The sequence below is a fragment of the Suricata suricatta genome, chromosome 6, assembly GCF_006229205.1.
Source record: "Suricata suricatta isolate VVHF042 chromosome 6, meerkat_22Aug2017_6uvM2_HiC, whole genome shotgun sequence".
Classification (NCBI taxonomy): Eukaryota; Metazoa; Chordata; class Mammalia; order Carnivora; family Herpestidae; genus Suricata; species Suricata suricatta.
In genome coordinates, this window is record NC_043705.1 from 119,080,865 (window position 1) to 119,105,693 (window position 24,829).

Below are 24,829 nucleotides of genomic sequence, written 5' to 3' on the forward strand. Positions count from 1 at the left end.
ACGCAGCCTCTCGTTCGCGTGGGCGCTACCGGACTCGGACGGTTTCTGGTGCCCCCTGGTGCTGGGAACCCAGAAGCGCCCCGCCGCGAGCGGCGGCTTCGGCGGGCACTGCGGCTCTCCCGGCGCCCTTTCCGCCTCGGGCCTGGGGACCACCTGGTGCGGGCACCCGCGACGCGCCATTTTCCTGCGGGGCGCGTTTTTAGGACGCGGAGGGGAGGCGGCCTGTGGGGTACAAAAATGGGTGCGGGGGCACCTGGCGGAGCCGACTTCGGGAGGAAAGCGTGGTTACCGCACGTGGCAGCGCGTTAAGCAACTCGCGCGCGTAGCAAAGGCGGCTGGTTGCGGCGGAAACACGTCCCGCAGCTGTGCTTTGAGAAAGCGATAAGGGGAAGGGGTGGGTTGGGAGGGGTGAGTTGCGGGGCTCAGGTGGGCTCTGAGAAAAGCGTTCTAAGCAGACCACTGTGTGTGCTCAGGCCCCAAACGCCCACCTCTCCCTTCGCCCAGCAGATGCCGGGGAGTAAAGAGCAGCCCCGCGGAGGGCCGGGCCGGCCGGGCCGACGCTCCGAGGCAAGAACGCGCCTTCCCGTCGCGTGGGAGGTGGGAGAGCGCTTTCCGGGCCTGCGGCGCGCCCGGCCGCGGGCGGGAACGGGAGCCGGGAGCCTCCTCTGGCGAAGCGGGGACTTTTCCACTGTTTCCTCTTTTGCCAACTTCTCCACACTTATAATTGAGGATCTCCACATCCCATTTATAAAGCTCTCTGTCGGCCAAGCAGGAAAAAAAGGAAAACCCTCTTAATGCGGAAGGGAAATCTGGTGCCTCTGTCGCTTCCTGCTGGCGGGCACCACAATTTGGAATGGCGCATTAACCCCGCGGCTCCCTGCTCCAGAGGGCCGCCAGCCATTTCGCACGCACCCTGGAGCTGGCACGGGGCGAGGGGGCGGGAGACCTCGCGTCCCCCATTCCTCTCCTGTGCGCTTATTTTGCGCGGCGTGGGCGCAGTGTTGCCTGGGCCCCGGCGCCAGAACCCAGCCTTTGCTTTTTCCCCGGACTTGTAAACCAGCCAGTGCGGCAGGAGGTGCCGGGAGCCACAGGTTGGCTGGAGGTCCCAGACCCTACAAACACCCCGACCCCCACGGCTGCGTAGTGAACAGACTCTCGAGGGATGGAAAATGATTTCGTCTCCAAAGCGGTGGGAGGTGGAGGCCAAATTAAACGCTTCCCCGGGTGGCCTGCAAGGGAATCTGGGCGGGAGTTCTGGGTGGAGATTTGGGGGGGGGGGGTACGGCTGCTGGAAGGGAGGAGGGTAAGCCAGGGAACGTATAGAACTATGTAAGACCGAAGTTTTGGCCTTTACCTGCAAACTCTTACTCTCTCCCACGGGAAAATTTCAAGGAGATTTTCCTTAGAATCGTATTTGGAGAAGAGGGGATAATCTGTCGCATGAATTCGTAGTTTCCACTTGAGAATTCCCTTGGAAACAGGAACCCTGGCATTGGGAAGACACTAGGTACCATCACACCCCGAGGTGTCTGGGTCTCCTCCACCTCCTGATTGGGTGGGGCACGGGCCTGAGTCGACAGTGCCTTTTTCTCGCCCGCCCCAACTGCGATTACGTAGTCCGCCCTTCTAGGGTTGTTGAGGACTGTGAAGCCCAACGGAACCCCGTCCCTGAGAAGAACCGAGCCACAACTCCGCACGCACCCTTTCGTGATCTAGGCCTTAGGGTGCCCGTGCACCTCCGCAGCGTCATAGGCGGGGTGCAATCATCGTGGAGTGACAGTGACAGGCACCGAGAGCTCGAGACTCCTCTGGGAAGTGAAGAGATTTGGGGCCAGAATCTCGCAAAACTGCAAAAATAAAATAGTGCTAGAGTATATCAGGACGGATTATAGTTCTCAAGACAAATGCAACCCCTACCTAACAGCAATGCTGGAGCATTTATTGAGTTCTTACTTTATGCTCCTCTAGGTCTTTCACACGTTATTTAATGTTCATAACCTTAAAAGATGGAAGTAATAATTTACCGAGTTGATGCTTGGGAAGTAATAACGCAGGTATTCCCGTTCAGGCCAAAAGTCCCCAAGTCCCTACTAACTTCTTGTTCAGCAACAAAATACTTCTATAAATGAGTGGCAGGAATGAATCGCTGGGGTGGAGTGAGTGGTTTCACCAAGCCTGCCCTTGCCAGCTGAGAGCAGGATCAGGACCCGGGCAGAGCGACCTTGATTTTATTCCTAAAATGAAAAGCTGGCCGCTTTCTTGGGTCGTAAGCTGGTTCCCTGGACCTAAGGGAGCTGGCCAGAAGGTGGGGAGGTCTCCAACTGGGGCTGAGGATGCAGGGTGGCCGTTGCCTCGTCGTGCCAGGAAATGAATGGGGAAGGTGGGGACGCCAGGACTGGTTTCGTCGCGTTAGCCAGGAACCGTGCTGCCGTCGTGTTGGTACGAGGAGGGGCAGGGTCCCCGCTGGAAAATCTGACCCCGGGGATCCAGTAGCCGAAGAGGGGCTGTTGTAGATTGGAGGCTGAGAGTCAGCCGCGCCTGGGACGCAGACGAGACTTGGAAGGAAGGCGCGGGATGCCCAGGGAACCGCTGGGCTGCAGCCGTCCGGGAGGAGGGCGGTGACGAGTTTGGAGGGGGGCGCAGCCCCCGCGGGGATGCGGCGTCCAGGACGTCCCGGCCTAACGCGCACTCGCCGGTCCTCTTCCCCGCCCGCGCAGGTGCCGCCGCCGGACGGGACTCTAAGATGAAGTTATGGGATGTCGTGGCTGTCTGCCTGGTGCTGCTCCACACCGCGTCCGCCTTCCCGCTGCCCGCCGGTAAGAGGCCTCCCGAGGTGCCCGCCGAAGACCGCTCCCTCGGCCGCCGCCGCGCGCCCTTCGCGCTGAGCAGTGACTGTAAGAACCGTTCCCTCCCCGCGGGGGGGCCGCCGGCGCTCCCCTCCGCACCCTTACCCGCCGCCCGCACGCACCCCGAGCTGGCGGGGACTGCTGAAAGGCCTCCCACGCCCGCGCGGAAGCCCCCTCCCAGGGTGTGGTTGCCGGTTGCTGCCCGAAGGCCCCGACGCCTAGTCCTTACAGGACACGTGCCGGTTCGTCCAGCACAGGGGTATCAAATGTTCAAGTGGTGCGTTTAGCGTTGCGATGAACACAGATTTTGGCCACCGCTACCGCCACCGCAGGAAAACAACACAGCCATCCCCTTTTCTCGGCGTCCTCATCATGTATACACACTCCCTTTTCTTCTTTTTTCCGAAGCCCTTTATCTGTTTGGGTGTGCCTGGCTGTGCTGAATTCTGAAAAACAATTGCATTTCCATCCTAAACTGCCTTGCAAGGGAAGAGGCTGAGGTTTTCCAAAGCCAAGCCAGAGTCAGAGAAAACACAGAAGGGCCTCGATTTCCAGAACAAGCATCTGGGCAGTGTCAAATCTGTTAAGAAAAGTTCCGGTTCTAGAAAGACTGAACAGTAAGGAGTGCTAGCTAGGACTAGGAGGGAAAAGCTGTAGTTCAGTCCTCAGGTGACTATATTAACTCTTAGGAAAAGGCCATATAAATAGATAGATACATAAATAACTGTGATTTCCCCCTCAAAAAATGTTTTAGATAGCACTCTATTAGGGCATGTCAACTATGATTTGATATAATTTACCCTCTGCTCTTCAGAAGTTTATCTGTTGCTTAAAGCAAGATATGTGCATACCTTACAAGTTAGAAGTTATTGGGAAAGTGTGTAGGTAACAGGTAGCAGGAGAAAATTTGACTCAACCCCAAAATAAAGCAATGGTGAGCTGTAGCAGGGTAACATCCTCTGGCTATTTTGCACTTAAAACAAACTGAAGCCCTGTGCACAGCAGAAGCAGCCCCCTAGGCAAGTCAGCTGTAAGCTGAGTCCCCCAAACCTAGTGGCCTTGAGCAAAAAACAGTGCAGGAAATGTGATGTGCTCATTTTATGCTTAATTACAACAATAAAAGCATCTTCTTCCAGAAGTCCCAAGAGAGGGGAAAAAGTACATTTTTAAAAGCAGAGTAAGACTTCAGGAGTGACTTAGAGTTAGGAAAAGAACATGGTTGAACCCTTGAAATTAAAGTAGCTGTTCCAAAAGTTTCTGTCAGTTAGTTGTGTAAACTTTTTTTTTCTAAAACGTATTTTTGAAAGAGAGAGAGCACACAAGTGAGGAAGAGGCAGAGAGAGGAAGGGAGAAAGAGAGAATCCGAAGCAGGCTCTGCTTTGTCGTCCCAGAGCCAACTCTGGGCTCAATCCCACGAACTGGGAGATCGTGACCTGAGCTGAAACCAAGAGTCGGATGCTTAACCAACTGAACCACTCAGGCGCCCCTATTTTTAAAGGCTTTGGTTTCAACTATGAATTTCTACCTTACTGTATAGAAATGTTTCTCCAACAGAAACTTAAATTTAAAATGCCCCTTAGTGCCATTGTCTTCAAAATAGTACCCATGAGAGCTGAGTAAGTGGCTTTTCATCCACTGAAACAGCCTAGGACAGAGGAAGGGGAACACGGTGTTAGATAATAGTTCCCCAGCCAGGATGTTCAGGAGAAATATGACTGTGCCTGATTATGAAGCTGATTAATTCATGGAAATTTAATTAGCATATTAGTATCCTGTCTACCTCCGCTGATTTAATGCTGGCTCTTGGTTCTGGCTCTGCTTTCAACTAATTCTGACTTTGGACAAGTTCCTTACTTACTTTAGACCTCAGTGAACAGTTTACAATCATGCAGTAAGGGGAGGCCTTTCCACTCCAAAACACCAGTGGCTATGAGATTTTGTCCCTTAAGCCTTCCTGCTTCTGCCCTAACTCTCCCCTGGGAAGAGACCGCTGCTCACTGGAGTTGCCTGGGGATCTTTGACAGCATATGGTTGCGGGGCCTCACCCAGAGAGATTCCAATTTAATTGGTTTGGGGTGTGGCTTGGGCATTTGGAGGTTTAGATGTCCCCGAGGTAACTATTGTGTGGTCAGGGTTGAATCACTATGATTTGATAATACGCTAAGAAAATCTGTGCCCTGTGTCAGATACAACCAGCAACAAAGCAAGCAAGGTAGCATGTATCCTACTGATTAGCACAGGGTGGGGGTGTGCAGAGGACTGGTGAGAGAAAGGACATTACTTCCCTTTTCCAAAGCTGCTGCGAAGTCATCAATGGACAAGATTCCTACTACTCTATTTACATTTGAACCAGCAGAACACACCCAATTCTGTTTTATCTAAGGCAAGACCCAATAGATCCTAGAGGACACTTGAAACGGAAACATTCCCAAAGAGAAACTGCGCTGCATTGTAAGCCAAGTTGACTTCTTTCCAGGTATGTTCACTTCGGTAGCAAGCTGTCAGTGCAGGGAAGGCAGAATAATGACAGTGTGCAGACTTTGAAAGCTCAGCCGGTGTCAGCATGCCCCTGTCACAGTGCTGACATTTATATCTTGCACTGTACACTGGTTAAGGCTTATGCAGAAAACATTAAGTCACTTGTTTCATTCGAAAATAGTCCCTCTTCTTTCCAAATGCTTGTGACTCAGTGATTGAGCAAAGGCTCTTTGTGCCACCTTAACAGCCACTCTGTGCAAAGGGGGCTAGACTGCACGCACTCACTCCTGAGGCTGTATGTGTTCTGCTGCTCCCAATGTAAATGAGACGGCCAGAATCCTATTCCTAGCATCATCACAGGATGAACTACTGAATAGAATGCATAACTGGCTCACTTGCTTGCCTACAGGTTGGCTATCAAGTAAATGGGCTGTGGCTGCCTCCTGTAGCAACTATGAACTTGTCTAAACTCAAGGACTTACGGTTTTCCCTTTGGGGCATCCAAGACCTGGCCTTTTAGCTATCTGTGTTCTTTTATTTGTTTTCTGCCAGTACCTTCTTCAGAGCGTGGTTAGAGCAGGCCTGAGGAACCTAGAAGATGAAACAAAAGGTGAAATGAGTAGAGGTCAGCATTGTTGAGCTGCAAGTTAACCCCTTGTGGTCCTCAGGGTGAAGCAGTGTGTCCAGAGGGCCAGTGCTCCACCGCGGTGGAAGGCAGTCTGCAGACACTGGGACCAGAGTTCCCCCAAACCACGGAGATGCAGAGTTTTCAGTTTTGCTACCTAGGAAGGAAGGTCTTCTTCAGCTAGTGACTAAAACCCTGTCACACAAGGTTGTCTGAATGTATTAAAGGTTCCTTTATCGTCGTCAGATGCCGGATCTCGGCTGTATATGACAGCTCTAAGTGTGTTTCACAAGCAAAGGCAGAAAGTGCATGTGATTTTAAAATCTGCAATCTAAGGGCACCTGGGTGACTCTGTGGTTTGAGCGTCCAACTTCGGCTCACCGTTCCTGGGTTCAAGCGCCATGTCAGGCGCTGACAGCTCAGAGCCTGGAGCCTGTTTCAGATTCTGTATCTCCCTCTCTCTCGCTGCCCCTCTCTGCTCATGCTGTCTGTCTGTCTGTCTCTCTCTCTCTCTCAAAAATAAAATAAACATTGAAAAAATAAAAAATAAAATTTGCAAGCTAAAAGCATTTATTCATTCAACAAATAGTTAATGTGTGCCTCCATGTGCCAGGCACTGTCCTAGGTGCTGGGAAATCCCTGGTGCACAGAATAGACAAAAGTCTCTGCCTTCATGGCACATATTATCCTAGTAGATGTACAGTGTGATACATTTAAGCAGGATTGTAAACCAAAACTAAACATAAACTGCCTTGGGCTAGGATGGCGTTAACTAGAAGCCATCTAGAAGAGTGAGCATTGTTAAATTATAATTATAGGTAATGAACAATTTATGGTAATATGATGGGATTATATTTTACCAGTTTGGTAGCAAGTAACCCAATTTCCTACAGAAACAATCGTATAAATCAAGCTATCCAGTGACTGGGCTGGCCCACACAAATCTAGGTGTAAACCATAATATAACTGAAATAGAATTCACAATATTATTAGGCTAGAGCCTCTTCTTGGATGCCAGTCCCATAATCTGCAGAAAGAGGGCATAGAGCAAGAAATCAGGGAGTTTCAACAGGCAAGAGTTGAGCTTCCTTCAGTGGGCACATAGCCAGCTATTACTTTTCTCTTCCACCTCAGTTCCTCATCTGGAAAATGGGGACAGTATTAAAACCATCTCAGGAGGTTGCTCTGAGGGTTAAATGAGGTAATGTTCTGTAAAATCCATGCCCCATAAGTAAGTATTGCAGCTGTTAGGTGCCATCTTCCCCCTTCCAACAGCCCAGTGAACGCCTCTTTCCCACCTCCCCCTTTCATTTCAGCCTCTGCCAAGATGTTGCTCTAAATGGTGGAATTTCAAGCAGCACAACATACTATGGACAGTGAAAGAAATGCAGGCCTTACAGGGAGGCTACTTTGGTGCCCAAAGTTGTCATTTGGTCAGCACTAGTGAGGCTAGCCTTGCCTGGGATTCTGCCCCCACGCCAGGTCAGGCTCCCTCTTCCCCCAATGAGGAGAAGGCAGGCAGACCCTTGTGGGTGGGGGGTGCTGTGGTTTGGAGGCTACCTGTATTGAGTATTTCTGTTTTAAGTGATCCCTGTTGGATATTTAAAATGCTTAATTTAATTTGTTTCAGCAACCCAGAAAAAAATTTTCAGTGAACTTCAGCAAACGTTCAGCCCATTGTTATCCACCAAAGGAAGCTTCTAAAAGCTGGCTAAACGTTAAGCTTTCAAATCTAATGTTATAGGATATAGAATTTGGAATAAATAAGCAGCATCTATGTATTGCTTTTTCTTGCTTTACTGGCTGTATGAATGAGCAGTACTATCATAAATTAACTTTCCAAGCTGGAAGGGGGGCCTACCCCTTAGGACGAGGCTCCTGAAATCAATAAATTACAGGTCAGACCCTTTTAGGAAGCATGGATTCCTCACTTTAGATCTAAGACCGATATCTCACTCTGGCCCCAGTCTTGAGATTTCAAACTGTTGCCATTTAATGAAACCAATTTCAGGTTTCATTTATATTGGCCAATCTCAGGACCTTCGGCTGATCAGCAGCCTAAGATTTATGCTCAAAAGATTCTACTTCCACTGATATAACAAATAAAAGGGCTTCTTCTCCCTTCCTAACATCCCTTTCATCTCTATTTATTTAGCACTTAATGGTCCATAGTACCTTCATTCAATTAAAACACTTATTTAATAAGTCACTTGAGTTCAATCAAGGAGCAAGTATTAAATATCTTTCACGTGGTAGGTGCTGTGTGGCATCAAAAACACAAAATTGTGAACTTAAACAGCTTATGATCTAGTCGTACACAATGGATAGGCAGGTGGGTGGGTGGGCGGATTATCAGTCAGACAGATAGATATGTCTACCAAGGGGTTTACATTAGCTGAGGTCATGGTCAGAATTCCTAGCAATGAGGTCACTGGGATTTAGAGATCATAGCAGGAAAGGATTCAGGGAAGAGCAAGGATCTGAGCTTGTACTTGAAAGATGGGTATTAGGAAAGGAAGGGAAAGGAAAAAAGACACATTCCAGACTTGGGAGAAGCATGGGCAAATTTATGACCGTGATGTGGGGAGGGGGCAGGTGGTGAATACAAGGCAGAGGCCAGACCGGTCGCCAAGTGCTGAGAACAGGTGGCGGGAAGTGGTGTGAAATGTAGGATATCTCCGTAGGTGATACCCAGATTATGAGACGCTATAAAATCCTGGACAAGAAGGTTTTATTTTTTAAGTTTATTTATTTATGTTTTTGGGGGGTGCGGAGAGACTACGAGCAGGGGAGAGGCAGAGAGAGAGGGAGAGAAAGAGAGAATCCCAAGCAGGCTTCACACTGACAGCAGAGAGCCTGATGTGGGCCTCAAACTCACCGTGAGATCATGACCTAAGCCTAAACAACGAATCCTACGCTTAACCAACCGAGCCACCCAGGCGCGCCGGGGGTTTGCCGTTTCTGATGGCGGCAGAGGCCACTGGAGCCTCTCAAGCAGGGGGCCGCTGCAAGGAGGGTTCTGCTGCAGAGCTTCTTGCCATAGAAGTGCCTCAGGCCCACAGGCCGCTCCGGAGTGGGATCTGTGGCAGGGGCAGAGTTTTCATTTTGAAGTATCGTGCCGTCGGTTGTAAAAGTTTCTAGGCCTAGACAGAGTTTACTAATCCTCAAGTAAGTGAATAACTACAACTAAAAGCTGAATAATAAAGCTAGTGTCATAGTGCCGTTTAGCTATCCACGTGGTCAACTCTGGTCTTAATGAGTAAGTTTTATATCTTCTAATGCTAAAATCGAGTAAGTTTGAGCTCTGCTGGAAAGGGGGGGATACTTTCATCCCCCATTTTACAGAATAAGAAATGAGACCCAGAGAGCTGCTCAAGGTCACAAATCTAGTAAGTGGGGAAAGCAGAATTCAGACCTCAGACTTCTGGTCTCAAAGCCAGTATTTCTTGGCTTAACACAGACTGTGTTCCCATATTAGTAGACTGAGAAAACACAAACACTGGCTTGCTAAAAATACATTCACTAACCCTGAAACACAGATTTTTCAAGAAAATCAAAAGAGCCAGTTAATAGAAGCAGGGAATATTAAATTATGCTTAAGCCTTTTTTTTTTTTTAATTTCCATTTGGGTAGCAGCCTGCCTCGGCTCATATTATTAACAGCTACTTTGAAGCCCAGACCAGAAGCTTTTAAGGAGGGATACGTGAAGTTCTGTACGTACCTCTGTATCACCGACGTTTGTTTTGCGGTGAGATCAGGCTCTCGAAGATTTGGGGACAAAGTGCGGTCTACCTGAATGTTTGGTAGGCTGGCAGCATTTGGGAGGCCTCCTGGGAGGCACTTATTCTCCAATCACTCCCGTTTTGCCCAGGGAAAGGGGACAATCACACGAGAAACCACGGGTGACTGCGCCAATGCCACAGTGATCGCCATGGAAGGAACAGGGGTGGATCTGCACAGGCCGAGTGAGCCTGGGTCACTACTGGGAGTCGACCAGTTAGCTCAGTAGAGACAAAACCCACTTTGGCACGACTTTAATAAGGTAATGGAGGTGGAAAGCCATTTTTTTTAAGCTTATGTATTTATCTTGAGAGAGAGAAAGACAAAGAGAGGCAGAGAGTCCCAGGCAGGCTCCACCCTGTCCACATGGGGCCTGACATGGGGCTCAAACTCACCAACTGAGAGATCATGACCTGAGCTGAAATCAAGAATTGGATGTTGAACTGACTGAGCCACCCCAGTACCCCTGGAAAGGCCTGGTTTTAAAAGTCTTCAAACTTTTTTGTTTGTAAACCTGCAGAAAGAATGTTGAAAAACTATTGCACAGTTCTGAGGTGATATCTATAATTTTTCAATCAGAGGCTTAATAATTGTACCAGATATAATTTCCAGGGGTTTGGTGAAATCTTAGAGCTGCAAATTTAGTTTATTCGGTGCATGGAAAACCATCAAACAATCAGCCCAGATTAAGTGATTTTTTGGTCAGAAAAGATAGGACTTCATTTTCAGTTTAAAGACACATGTTAATATATATCCCTGACAGCCATCACACTTCTGGATCCTAATTAGGTGATAAGTAGACAGATGGGTGGATGGACAGACAGATAAAGCACAGAGCCTTGCCGTGAGTGCCTGGCCAGAATGAAATATGGAGCCACCCGCTTCAGAATATCTTGGTTTATTCATACGAGACTTCATGGTACATAGTTCACAATGCGGTGAACTATACCCATGTTTCTTTCACCAAGACTGACCTCTTAGCATTTTGCTTGATTTCTTTTCACCTTGAGAACTGGTTTCAAACGTAACCTCAAATAGTTCAGCATGTACCTTCTAAGCACGAGGACATTACCTTATATAACCACAGTTCAGTGATCAGTCTCAGGAAGTTTAAGAATACTGCTCTCCAATAGATAATCCATATTCAGATTTCCCCAGCCATAACAGTAATGCCCTTTATAGTTTGTTTTTCTTAATCAAGGATCACAGATTGCATTTGATTATCATATTTCTTTATTCTCTGTTAGAATAGTTCCCAAGGCTTTTTCTTTTTTCGTGACATTGACAGTTTTGAAAAGACCCGATGCCTTGCCCGCTGTCGTGCAATTTGGATTTACGTGATTATTTCCATGTTATGAGATGCGGGTGAACGTCCCGGGAATACTAAGTTTGTGACGATGTGTCCTCATGTAGGGAGCTACGGACACCAGTGCGCCCCAAGGAGCCACGCATGCCTAACCTGTTCTTACAGGGCACCTGCAGCCTTCATCCCCTGGACGGGGCCGCCCCGTGAGCTGCGTGAGCTGGGCCGGAAGTGCCCTGCTCTCACTGAGCTGGAAGGCTGATTGTGGGCGGGGACGTGGGAAAAGAGAACCCACATTTGTGGGACAATTTCAGGATGCAGCACATGCAGAAACCGATTCTCTTCAACTGTCCGTAGGCACCATAGGAAGTTTTTGTGTGCCCTCAATGGGACACATGCCTTAGTTGAAGACAGACCCATACCCACAGTGGACACAGAAATATCATTCATGGGCTGTGGACTCAGTGGGTGTTTGCGTGGTTAATTTTCGGGCATTTCTGGGGAGCACAGAAGCGGCAGCACAAGCAGGGCCTGCTCCTTCTGCACCCAGACCTCAGAGCGCTCTGCCAGGCCAGGCCCTCTCCCCTGTGGAGCACGCTAGACTAGATAACCAGGGACAGTGTCTGCATTCCCCTTGGGCTAACCTGGCCTCGTGCAGACTGGCAGAGCTGATCTTCGTACTGCTGCCCCCTGTGCAGGTGTCGCTGAAGAATTATCACAGGCAACCATCCAGACTTTAGACCCCCTTCGTTAAATGCTTCCAGGCACTGAGCAGAAAAGTCTGTTCCATGGGGCGAAAGGTGCGACTATCCCCATATTAAGGGGAAATCAACTCCACAGGGTTAAGCAACTCAGCCAGACTCTGGACCAAGGGCAGCCTGAGTCCGGCACTCACTCTTGTGATCATACGCCCCTAGGTCATTCACGCACTTATGTAGGAGTGTCACCAGCCTAAGACACTCCTACATAACCCCTCTGGCCAGGTCAGGAAAAGTCAGGTGTTGGGATTTTGTAAATGCAATTGTTGTTGAGTGATATGTGTAGCCAATTTTATGAAGAGTCTTTGAGATGCCAGTAAATTCATTCACCTCGGGGGTAGAAAGTCTCTCCTCACATATGGCTACAGGAATCTATCGAACTGGCACAAATGATTGAGAACACTTTTCTTTTACCCCCTTTATTATCCTTACATTGTCTCTTTGTCCCTCCTCTTCTTGCCCAAGTCCCGCAGACCCTCTTACCCACTGCTCAGTCGGCCCCTGGGAATGGCTGAGGGTAGTAGGACACAGAACCCCGGAACTTTCTGCCGCATCTGGCTTCAGGCATGGCTTTGTGGGACGGAAGAAGCCAAGGTTCCTTGGCTTCCAGGTTCCTTTCGAGTTTCCCCTCAAAAACCACCCTTCCTCTATTTAACACCATAAGGGATTATTTTTTCATTGGCTTTTTGTGCACTTAATTTTATTGGGTCACTTTCTCACCCTTCCCATAAATTTTTTATAAAGGCACTGCCCAAGCTCACGGTGTGTGCTTGTTAGCATGGGGCATTTACTGCCGACTGCGCAGTGCTTTTAGCTCACACCAGGTGTTCGTGGATTAGTTAACAAATGGACACCCTATGGGGTGTGTTTGTGACTTAAAAGCAGGAGAATGGACATTTTCCCCCCAGGGGAGCTATGCTGTATTACTGTAAAATTATTAACATAACTATAATAAAAGCATGGACCACATAGGTGGAAATCAGAGCAGGGGCAATCAGAATCTGAATAGCAAAATAAATACACTGTCTCCTCCGGAGTGAGGCTTTTTGGCTATTGGTATTCATGGAATAATTTCCATTACACTCATGACAAGTTTCTTAGTTAAGCTGTAAGATAAAAATTCAGGAGAGTATAACTAATACTTGTGTGCAATGCTGGTCAAAGTAGGTGGAGATAGTAAATAAAATGGCATTTTGATGAGCAAACCGGCTTTTAAAAGTGTACCCAAGGCTCCTTTTCCTAGCTTCTGAAATGGTTGGCATTCTAGTTGGTCTTTTTCTTCTACCTTGAGAGGATCCAGAAATGCTTTTTTGAAACAACAAAACACTGTTTTTATAACACAAATATTTTTCAAGTAAACCCACGTCATGCCCTCTTGTCAACAAGCCACGGGTCACCGAGAGAATGCACTGGTAGCTCTAGCAGTGGTCACAGCGACTTCGTGAATTGCCTCAACTGCTGGTTATTCTCAGGGAAAGAGCTGCCCCAGCCCCTCTTGAAGGTAACCCGAGGGTGACCAGTGACGAGGACGGCCCATCTCACGCCCGGTGGATACTTGCCCCGCACAGGGAGGCAAGGATGGCCGTTCCACACTGTGAGCTGCATCCGCATGCTGGTGCTTAGTAACCTCTAGGACTTTTTATTTTTAATTAATTCGAATAAGTGACTAAAAGTAACACTTATAAATAGTAGATGACAAAACTCTGTAGGGCTTTTCAGAGAACTGGAACATTCTCGTGGACTAACACCACACATTTCAGAGGTCCCTGCAGGGCAAATAAGAACAGTGAACAGCTTCCAAGACAAGCTGACTCCATGATCCATTTGGTAGCAGTGGCTGTGGGTGATTCTAGCCTTGGAATCATCAGCCGGGTAGGACCCAAATGTGCTTGAAGCAGTGAAAACAGTAATGGATAAAGATGAGATTTTAAGAAAATGGCAAGTTTACTGTTTGACTGTCAGTTTACTGTTTGACGGAGACAGAGGGTGCTGGCATGTTGGTGCACCGTGCCCTCTCAGAAGTCATCGGCTTCGTCCCTACCTTTAGAGACGAAGACTGAGGTGTAAGGATGCCTCCCACGAGAGGAGGCCGTTTGCCTCTTTAGGCAAGAGGTCAGCTGAAAAGGCTGAGAACACCAGAACCTAAAATACCTCCCGGGGAAGGAAGAGGCCCCACACCTCAGGGGTTGGAGCGCTGGTCTTGTAAAGTACCTCCCGCGGGGGTTCGTGGGGCCCTGAGCAGAGTGGTCCAGAGGCATCAGCCAGAGGTGGGCCTCTCCCTGACAGAGCTGACTGAAAACGAGTTCCCCACCTAGGCCCAGACGGCCTGCCTCCCTGTCCAGCCCGGGAGAGGGTGGACAGAGGTCTCATTAACCTCAGGAGGCTAAAGGACTAGTCCAAGGTCACGAGGCTGGTCAGGGACTGACCCCAGACTGGAATTCCAGGCTCTGTTCTCTCTACCTCTGAAGTGAGAGCCTCCTCATTTGGTGCCAGAGTGAGTTTGAGAAGCTTCCGGAAATGGGGCCTCTCTGTCTGAATCTGCCATGCCCCCGCCCTTGGCTGCTGGTTTTCCGGTTTTAACTGGGAAATTGCCAGATCTGCCTTAGAGTGATATGCAAGAACCAGGGCTTGGGAGATGTCCCTGAAAGGCATGGCTTTTCCCTTTACAGAGACAGTTTACTGTGTTCTGTGGCCCAGGGCCGCCTAACTTTAGAATCTCCTTCATGTAACTCAGTTCCTACTGGATTTTCCAACCAAAGTCTATTTCTCACTTCCTGTTCTGAATTTGGTACATGTGCACAGGTGAAATCAGCATATCCTGCACTTGCTCCAGAGCAAACTGCCACATGCCTCAGGACTTGAAAAGCCGCATGGTGGTAGAATTGTTACTTAAAAACAAGTAGGTGGTCTGGGACCCTAGAACAGGTTTGAACTTTAAAACTAAACCAAGTCCACATTTATGAGGCATGTGGGCTTTTTTTGTTTCTGTTTCTGTTTTCGTTTTTGTTTTTTTGGTCATCTGCTCTGAGCTTCAGTTTCCTGACCTGTAAAGTCAGATAATATGCAATCCCTGCTTTAGTCTTGCAGGGATGTTGTTAGCCTTAAAGTTAACGTTGTGCGAAAGTAGGTTCTATCTCACCTTTATATTGGTAAGATTTTTAAGTGCATCAAGGAAGTTGTTATTGTAAATGCAGAATGATGAAATTTTGTAATGTGAGGAATTTTAAAGGTAAGCCTCCACCATGTAGTTCTTATGCTATTTCAGTATTAGTGATGAAAATCATGTTTGTATCTTATTGAAAAGTAAAAATAGGGATGCCTGGGTGACTTAGCTGGTTAAGCGTCCGACTTTGGCTTCCGTCATGATCTCACAGTTCGTGAGTTCAAGCCTCACATGGGGCTCTCTCCTGACAGTGCACAGCCTGCTTGAATCCTCTGTCTTCCCTCTCTCTTTCTCTCTCTGCTCCTCCTCCACTTGCATGCTCTCTTTCTCTCTCAAAAATGAATAAATATTTTAAAACTTTTAAAGAAGAGTACGAATAATGTATTCTAAAGAAAAACATTAGTTGGGAGTTTTTTTGAGAAGTTAATCAGCCAGGCTGATTTTTTCCCTATAAACATACGTGCGTGCACTTGCATACACACATATAGGTACGTATATATGTGTGCGGATAGATGGAACTTCTGTTTTTCATACACACACTCGGTCTGCAGAGCAGTTTGTACCTTAGCAGGGGTACAGGCGGGTAAAGAATATCAGATTAAATATTCCCACCCCCCGGGGCTTCTCCCCTTGTGTCCTGTCCTGTCTGTGGACAGCCTTTCAGGGGAGGCTCTCCATGTGAGGACAGGCTGTCCAGCACTTGACCTTGCACGGCCTCACACCGGAACAGGGCACCACCTGGAGTAAAGTCATTCAGGCTCTGGATTCAGATGCACCCCCCATTGTGTGGCCTTGGCCGAAGCAGCCACTCACCCCGTGGACCTCAGTGTATTAACCCTCGCCCTTCTAGCCCATGGACGCCGGATGCTTTACAGCTATGTACAGAAGCTGGTCCTCCCCAGAGCAAGACACAGTTGGGCCTTCTCTCTGGGGCCTCTGCATCCCTGAGCCTTACTTGGCCTGGAAGACCGCTCTTCTAAGAGGAGGTTCTGTGGTTTCTAGGATTCAGCCCCCTTTATTCTGGAACCCTCAGAGCCTCAGAGACCTCAGAGCCCACTCCTACTCTGGGTGAGGCCTTATCTCCTCACTGCTTCCTAGACAACTTTGTGCTGCCTCTTTTTGGGGCCTGTGGGTTCAGGACAGGCTGAATGGAGGCTGGCTTAGACCTCTGGGGCTAGGGGGCGGCGGGAGACAACCTGATAGGAATATAAAATGATTTCTTTGATTAAGGTATAGTTAATAAACTGTAGTGTTTTTTAAGAGAAATCTGACATTTAGGAGATTGCTTTGTCCATTCAATGCCTACACAACTAAGGTAATATTTTGAATTATGTACTTTTCAGTTAGGCTCTCACAAGGAGTACCCGGAGGCCTTACCATTGTTTCTATAAAACCTCAATCATCTTTACAAAACAGACAATATCCCTGTCCTGTGTTCCTGAGGTGGCTTCACTGTATTCTCCCCATAATTGAGGGAGGAAAGTCTCTCTGTGAATGGTTTATTCCCAGAATTATGCCCCAGAACAGGGTCTCACTTGTTTAAATACAACATACAAAGGACACATCAAAGTTAAAGTATTTTAAAGAGAATACTATCACAGTATGTTGCATACTGAAGGATTGCTTAAATGCATTTGAACATCCTGATTTTTCAAAGACGTTGGCTTTTAGATGGACGTGTTTTTCCCAGATACATCCTCCAAGTACGTCTGGGAAGTGAGCAAGTGTTTGACCTGGTTTTTAAAAAAAAAATGACACTCCTCTTTTGTGGTTTGCAAGTGCTTTACTATCAAAGTTAATACTAATGAGGGCTATTTGTATAGTGGACATTCTGCCAAAACCTTTATAGGCTGAAGGAGGAAGTGATATGCCATTAAGTTTCAATCTAGGGACCTAATCCAAACCCAGCCCCTTTCCTTCCCCTCAGCTCCATGAATTCTTGGAAGATAGAGGCAGCTGCAGGTCTGCCGGGCCGCGTTCAAGGCTCTGCAGAATCTCTGAGGACAGGCGCAGTGAGGCTCCCCACACCCCCAAAATGGGTTGATAAATGAAGGTGCCTCTCTATAAGTGAACTCAGTCAGCATCAGCAGGCCTGGAATTAGTAATTTAGTTGAAAGAGACAGGCCTATTTGCTCTGTGGTTTGGAAAATATAATGTTACCCGTTTCTGGTTTCTAAAATACATATCCATGTAAGACTTTCAAAATAAATATTTATTTTTTTGCTCTATTTTTCAAGAAGGAAAAGAAAGGAAAAAGAGAAGGGGGGAAACCCTTTGACTCCATAAGAATCACCTCAGGCCTGAACCTGGGGCTTCAATAAATATTGAAGGTATGAGGGAGATTTTTCCATCAAATGAGAAATTCTTACTAGCTGTATACCCTTTGGTGTAACAGTGAACCTTTACCAACTACCTCCCATGTTCCTGGAAGCCTTTTAAGTCAGGATCAAGGACCTGTTTGCCACCTTGTCCCAAACAGTGGGCGATCGGTACATTCACAGTGCTACGCTCATCGCCCCGAAAAAGCCAGGTGGAATTGCAAATCAAGGGACTTAATGTTCTCATCACAAAGTATAAGTATGTCACAAGCATTATTTAGGACTGCTTATACTAAAAATTTATCTGCTATTTATCTGAAATTCAAATTTAACTAGGGTGTTCTGCATTTTATCTGGCAGCAGAACCCGAGGACAAGGCCATGCGGTCAAAATATCATAAAAAGGAAGGAAAAGGTTTTTGAGGAACTTTGAAAGTATCAGGGAATAAATAAGAACATTATATATACTGATTCAAGTTGTTATTATAACTCTAGTGATATAAAATTATGTAATTTATTGTTACATAAATTAATAAGTCTCTAAACTAGTGTTAGTTGAACTTTTGCAACTCAAATGTTTTCCCGTGAGTTTAGGTTAGAATTTTAGTAATGTTTCATCCTCATTTCTGATTAAGCTTCAGTTGATTCCTAAGCAATTTTAACTTTCTGTGTCCCTGGGTTCTTAAGTTACTGAGCCATTCAGGAATTCTTGAATGGAGGAGGGGGTTGGGAAGGGGGACCCTCATGCGAGTCCTTTTGTAAAACAAAGAGTCTTTCGGGGAACATGAAGACTTTTTTATACTTTGATTAATCACCCCTAATCTATCAATTTTAGAAGTCCAGATTCCTGTACAAGCATGGTTTTTTGAAACTGAGCACAATTAAACCTAATTTCCTCTTCATAGCTTGTTATTGAAAAAAATCACAAATAGCATAAGCAGCTCCTTTCTCAAAATAAGTAACTCATTTCTTTAAACCAGAGTAATTTCAAGGTTTTTGTGTTTTAAGAAGAGAAAACCTCCTAAGGACGTACAGTTAGAAAGGGGAAATGACAAACTCAGAGCAGACCCTGCCACACCAGACCTCCTGGGAAGGTGTCCCTCCCACGGAGCTCGAGCCGGGCTGGGACGGGGTGGACACTGGGAGACAGCACTTGCGGGCTTCAGGAGGCTGGAAAGGGAAGTCGGCTTGCAGGCGGGGATTCACCTCTCTGGTGGAAACTGATGGTTCCACTGGGTCACCATCGCGGCTTCCTGTGTGATGATGGCTGTGTCCTTCGGAGCCTTTTATTTCATAATAGTGTCATTCTCAGCTGAAGTCCAAGTGTCCCCTTGAAAACTCAAGGACTCCTTCTTCTATGCTTTTAAAGTGCTCCACTTCATTCCAAAAGTATAGAGGGCCTCCAGGGGTCAGATCCTATTTTAAGCACTTGGGATTCATTGATGAGCAAGCCAAGCAAAGGCCTCTGCCTTCTGGACTTGACTTTCTGTCAGAAGAGACAGACAATACATTTTAAAAAACATAAGAAGTAAGTCTTACAGTGTGTTGGGAGATAGTATGTAAAGTGGAGGGCGGGGGTGGCAGACGGAAGCAAGGCAGGAGGGTCTGAACTCAAGCTTGGGGACAGATTGCATTTTAAACAGGGAGGTCAGGTAGGACTTGGTGGTGGTGACACTTGAGCAGGATTTGAAGGGGATGTGGGACTCAGCCAGCGGGCGCTGTGCGGGAACAGTGTTATATGCAGAGGGAAGAGCCAGCACAAAGGCCCTGAGCTCCTCCTTGTGTCTGATGTGTGGTTCTACCCATGGACATTAGGCAATGTCTAGAGAAGGGTGGGGGGATGCTCCTGGCGCCTCCGGGGTAGAGGCCGGAAATACGCTCAATAGCCTACAACACGGGAGGACAGCCTCCCAGAGCAAAGAATGATCCTGCCCAAAATGTCCGTAGGGCTAAAATTGAGAAACCCTGTGTGTGAGGAGTGGCATGGAGGCCAGGAAAGCTGTAGGAGTGGCAGAAAGGAAAGAGAAGTAGAAGATAAGGCCAGACGTAACAAAGGCTGAAGGAGAAGGGGTGGCCAGGTCAGACAGGGCCTTGGGCCAGTGTGGACTTGGCTGTTCCTCCAGGAGAAATGGGGAGTCGTTGGAGGGTTTGGAACAGAGAAGGACACGACCTGCGTTAACAGTTCTAGCGCTATCACTGGCTGCTGGATGGAAAATAGACTGAAGGCTAAGGCTGGCGTGAAGGACCTCAGAGGCCACGGTGGGCCTCTAGGCGGAGACACTGGGGCTCAGGCCAGGGTGGAGGCAGCTTCGTGACTTCTGTGTAGCAAAAACATCCAAAGCCAAATTTTAGATATCAGACAATGAGGTGTTCTGGGGATTCCACATCATCTCCATTCTCTTCATTACTACTGTGTACGTATATTATACACATATATAATATATATACATACATATAATATATATACATAGTAGTAATATGTAAAACCTAGATAGGTCAATTCAATCAATATAGATCTCTCAGATGACCAGATGATTAACAGATAGACCTGGCTAAGTTGCCTTTGCTGGACTTTGTTTACACAATAGGATACCTGATACTTGTTTTAACAATCAGTCCATGAAAAAGCAGCGTGTCATGAGTTAGGCACAATGTAACCCTTGTCTGCTTTACCATGGTTTTGGCAAAACACGTTCCCTCTTGTGAACAACTATTTTGAGGTGTATTTTTCTAAGCCACGTATAATCCTAAACAGGTTCAATGACCTAGAATTGGTATGGAGGGAGCATAAAAGGTCTAGGACCTTTTATCACCAGGGGTTTGAATGGCTTTCCTCTTTTAGAAATGTATTTAATTGTTCCAATAGCTTCTCTTCTCTAACCTGCTCAGCCAAAGCAAATCCTGCAACAGCAGGAAACTCCAAGGGATTGGGAATTCATGCTCTTACCCAAAGGTCTCAGACATCTGAGAAGTATTGCCTCCCGTTCCTCCATGTGATGTCCCTAAAGAGCAAATCTCTTGTCCTGTGTGCATCCAAAGGCCTTGGGAGTTGCAGGGCAGCAGAGGCTGGGCCCCACCCTGGGGTCAGGTCACCTCTCTCCACAAACAGCATCTCATCCCATTGATTGATGATATGTTTAAGTGTCTTCTTACAGTATTACTATATTTTTTTAAGTTTTTTATGTTTATTCTTGAGAAAGACAGAGTGCAAGCAGGGGAGGTCCAGAGAGAGGGAGACATGGAATCTGACGCAGGCTTCAGGCTCTGATCTGTCAGCAGAGAGCCCAACGCAGGGCTCGAACTCACGAACCATGAGATCATGACCTGAGCAGAAGTCAGATACTTAACTGACTGAGCCACCCAGTCTCTCCTACTGTTTTTGGTTTTTTTTTTCAGTCATACTGGTCCAAGGAAATGGTACTCTTTGCCAGTGAAAAGTAGCATGTTTCTCAGGAAGTTTTTTAAGGAAGCTTTAACATATAGTTGAATCCATGAGCTTTTTATTTGTTCTATCAAAATGGTTCAGTCCCACTCAGCTGTGCAGAAGTGTGAGTCAGGAACGGGTTCTGGGGAAGAGCACCCCGTATTGCAGATGCAGCGAGCAGTGTGGGAGGATCCTTCCAATCTAAGACAGGACTTCTCCAAGTACGGTCTATGGGTCACCTACATCAGAATTCGTTGGCCCACTCCCACACCTGCCACCAAGGGTAGGGCCGGGAATCTGCATTTCAGTGAGGTTCCCTGCACCTTCTCATCCACACCCAGATCCGAGAGCCACTACTCTAGCTTCATTAGCAGCCACCAAAAATGGCCTTCGAGGATCGGCCTACTCACAGCACCCTGACACAGACTTGTTCCACAGGGCAGGTATTATTTAAATGAAAGATGCGCTTCTAAGGATTTGTTTTCTGCAAGGAAGTGACTCACCTGCCATGCTGGTCTCCCCTTGTAATTGGATACATTTCCTTCGTGGAGCCTTGGGTGCGTTCTGGCCTCCCCTGTCCGGGGAGGACAGTGGTCACATAGCCTGACTGGCTGGTGGCTTTGCTGTGGGTCCCATCCTGGCTGACTTTCGGAGTCACGTTGGTGTAGCAGACTTAGCAGACTGCCTGAAAGATGACTGTCATCTCACGTGACCTTTTCTGTTTCCTTGTTGAACAGCGAATATGCCGGAGGATTATCCTGATCAGTTTGACGACGTCATGGATTTTATTCAAGCCACCATCAGAAGACTGAAAAGGTCACCCGAGAAACAAATGGTCGTGCCGCCAAGAAGAGAGCGGAATCGACAGGCGGCGGCTGCCAATCCGGAGAATTCCAGAGGGAAAGGTCGGCGCGGCCAGAGGGGCAGAAATCGGGGTTGTGTCTTAACTGCGATACATTTAAATGTCACCGACCTGGGTTTGGGCTACGAAACCAAGGAGGAACTGATTTTCAGGTACTGCAGCGGCTCCTGCGATGCAGCCGAGACAATGTACGACAAAATATTAAAAAACTTATCCAGAAACAGAAGGCTGGTGAGTGACAAAGTAGGGCAGGCATGTTGCAGACCCATCGCCTATGATGACGACCTGTCGTTTTTAGATGACAACCTGGTTTACCATATTCTAAAAAAGCATTCCGCTAAAAGGTGTGGATGTATCTGACTCGGGCTCCAGAGACCATTGTGTATTGCATTCCTGCTACAGTGCAAAGAAAGGGACCAAGGTTCCCAGGAAATGTTTGCCCAGAACGAAAGATGAGGACCAAGGAGACAGAGGAGGAGGAGGAGGAGCGAGGAGGAGGAGAAGAGGAGGAAGGCAGCCATTGGGGGAGCCTGGTAGAGGGAGATCCAGCCACGGAGAACTGGACGGGAGAGAAAACAGCCATCCGGCTTCTCCGGCCGGCTGCCGACGCCACCAGAAGCTCAGGGCTGGTGTCCCTGGCGGGGCGCTTCCTTTCATCTGACACAGCCCACCATCACCGGTCATGGGCACAGTTGCGGATGCACTTGAAACCAAACCAGTGTATCTCCTGTGGTTTATTTTCACACGTCTGGAGACACCCGGGGAAATGGTAATCCTGGTGTCATTCCTTGTCATTACATTTTACTGCTGAAAGCAAGAAAGGTTTATTTTTCTGTCACTCAGCGGAGACACACCCTAGGAAGGAGGAAGGAGAAGCGACAGCAGCGAAGACACAAGAGATCGTTGTCTTTGAATTAGGAAGTTGAGGCCTGCGGTTTACTACAGCCAGCGTTTTTGTGAACAGTCGGTGATTGAGTTCGGACCTGGTGTGTGGGGTGGGAAGTTGGCTAGGAACCAAAAAGGCTGTCCTCCTGACTAAAACCAAACCTGAAGCTATTTCCTTTATGTCCTTGGAAACAGGAAGCCAGTTTCCGGCAGCATTCTTGCAGGAGAGCGGAGTGGGGACAGCCCCCAGCTGCACCGGGGCGGGGAGAGAGGCCGGTTTACAGAGAGACAGATGTTACATACACCCCAGCTCCGTTTATGCGTGGTCACAGTGACCAGAGAAGCTACTCGATGCAATGCATCTGTTTCAGATACAGAAATATAGAGAAGATATTTATTGAGATTTAAGTTATTGTTATTTATTACCATTCACTAATGAGTTTCTCTTTTCTTCCCCTTATTTATTAAAGTTTCTTTTCGAAGGTGCCAAAGTCTATGTGCTCGCAAAATGCAAAGAAAGGTGACAAAGGAAATTTTTAAATTGGGAACAAGGGTCCATGCTTTTCAAAGTATTAAACAGTTTTTTGCTAGGCAAAAATCACTTACTTTACCTTTTTAAGAAAAAAACCCTCGTTCATCTCCCCAGTTGCAGCATCTTCCCTGTTTTTATTTTCAAAAAAAGGGAATGTGTCAGAAGGAGCGCTTCTGACAGGCCCCTTCCCAGGGGCAGTGTGCCAAGACCGGCCGGGCGGCTTGGTTTCCTCACTGCCCCCTCGCTGTGCAGATGTGCCACATCCGCCCCTTTCTGTGGTTCGTAGGCCCTCGCTCCCTTCCACGTGTATCTATCCATGACATGCATAACTGCACATAGGAAAGGTTAAAGTCCTTTTTTGTAGGTAGTCTTGGATTCAGTGTTGACCTAAAAGTAAAATAAAACTCCTGTCAGGTAACCAGGGTCCTGCCCTGACTCGTGGACACTCTTCCTCCATCCTTCCATCCACCCACCGTCTTCTAGAGAAACGTCCCGATGCCCAGTGCGAGCCAGCCTTCCAGAAATGGGATGGGCCTGGTTGCCCTAAAAGCCCCTTGGCTGTGGCCTTGTGGGGCAACAGTTGCTGTCCCTGTCAGGAGAAGGTGGCTCAGAAGGGAGGCCGAGGAACTCGTGTCTGGCCCAGCCACATAAGCACTGCAAGTCTCATGTCCACAAAATGCACTCCCCGTGTGCTGGAAGCCTTTGGGGGGCAGGGGGCCTAGGATGGAACCGGCATCTGGCCTGAGTCCCGGAGGAGTGTTCGCCCTGCCGCTGACCCTGCACGATGCCCTGGGCCCTGGATCAGCATGTGTTGTGTGTGTCACAAAAGGCATTTTTATCAAGGAAATCATCTATCACTACCTGAGTGGCTATTAGCCCCAAAGTATGACAGATTGAGGGATCAAATGGCCTACTGGCCTCCCTCCAATAATCATGTTAATTTCACAAAATAACCGAGAGACAGCATTTACCAGATAGCCCTGCTCCCAAGCCCCCGAAAACCCAAGTTCGCCCTCATTCCGTCCCTTTCTGTCCTTCCTGCTCCCTTTGCATGACTTGGAAATAAAAGGAAAGGACCTCCCTCCCGCCCTCTCCTAGGGCCAGGGCCGAGACCTTGTGAAGAACACCGGCCCTCTGGTCATTCATGAGGCATGATTTGGAGCAGCCCCAGGATCATCTGTCTGATTCAGAGAATCTGGTAGATTTGGGGCTCGTGTCCCCAGGCGTCAGGCTCAGTTATCTGTACCCCACCCCCAGCGACCTCAAGTCCCACAGAGACTCCCCAGCCACAGGCACCCTAGGATACTGTGGATGTTGACAACTCGTTCCCAGCATCACCTACACACCACAAGCGAGTTTTAACTGAAGCAAATCACTCCAAATCCGCAAAAGGGTAAAGTGTGTGATTTTTCTATATCCTTGCGATTACCATCTAATCCGGTCGAGAGCGCACTTCTTGAGAAGCTCCGGCTTCTCCGACCTGTCCTAGTCGTTTGTGTTATACAACCAAAGTTCTCTACAGACTTTATTTTTGTACAATATCATTTTGTAACTTTTTACAAATAAAAGCTCATTTCTATTGCTCCCTGTCCTTCTGTACTTGCTCGCCCCGCCCCCGTGGACCACAGCCAGGCCATAGGGTCCTCCCACGCACTTTTTATCGGCCAGGCCCTGGGCTAGAAGGCGGCCCCTTCACCGCCACACAGCCCACTGGTTGGTCGGTGGCCTTGCCCGTCAGCTCTCTATAACCAATCAGCACCCAAGGGAGAAAAACCTTGCCAAGCTGTTCTTTGCTTATTTACCCAAAACTGAATGCTGTGCCTCCACTCTGCCAGGCGCTATTCGAGGCACTCACC

General features: G+C 47.9%; 1 protein-coding gene across 2 annotated transcripts; it reads left to right on the forward strand.

The window, feature by feature from the left end:
• The first annotated feature begins 1,904 nt into the window (after positions 1–1,904).
• GDNF (glial cell derived neurotrophic factor) lies at positions 1,905–24,556 on the forward strand. 2 transcript variants are annotated; one of them, XM_029941506.1, is made up of 3 exons: positions 1,905–1,928; positions 2,717–2,894; positions 21,432–24,556. In XM_029941506.1, exons 1-3 carry the CDS (start codon positions 1,905–1,907, stop codon positions 21,914–21,916), a joined length of 687 nt encoding a protein of 228 aa, XP_029797366.1. In that variant the 3' UTR covers positions 21,917–24,556. The 2 variants fall into 2 exon arrangements, with proteins under 2 accessions (XP_029797366.1, XP_029797367.1); XM_029941507.1 differs by having other exon boundaries at positions 2,717–2,816.
• The last annotated feature ends 273 nt before the right edge of the window (positions 24,557–24,829 follow it).

What these genes read in the sequence shown, in the direction of transcription:
- GDNF (XM_029941506.1), top strand. Translation starts at nt 1,905, where the DNA reads ATGCAACCCCTACCTAACAGCAAT. An exon ending in AACCCCTACCTAACAGCAAT is followed by an intron (nt 1,929 to 2,716) that starts GCTGGAGCATTT and finishes CCCGCCCGCGCA; the next exon opens with GGTGCCGCCGCCGGACGGGA. An exon ending in CTTCGCGCTGAGCAGTGACT is followed by an intron (nt 2,895 to 21,431) that starts GTAAGAACCGTT and finishes CTTGTTGAACAG; the next exon opens with CGAATATGCCGGAGGATTAT.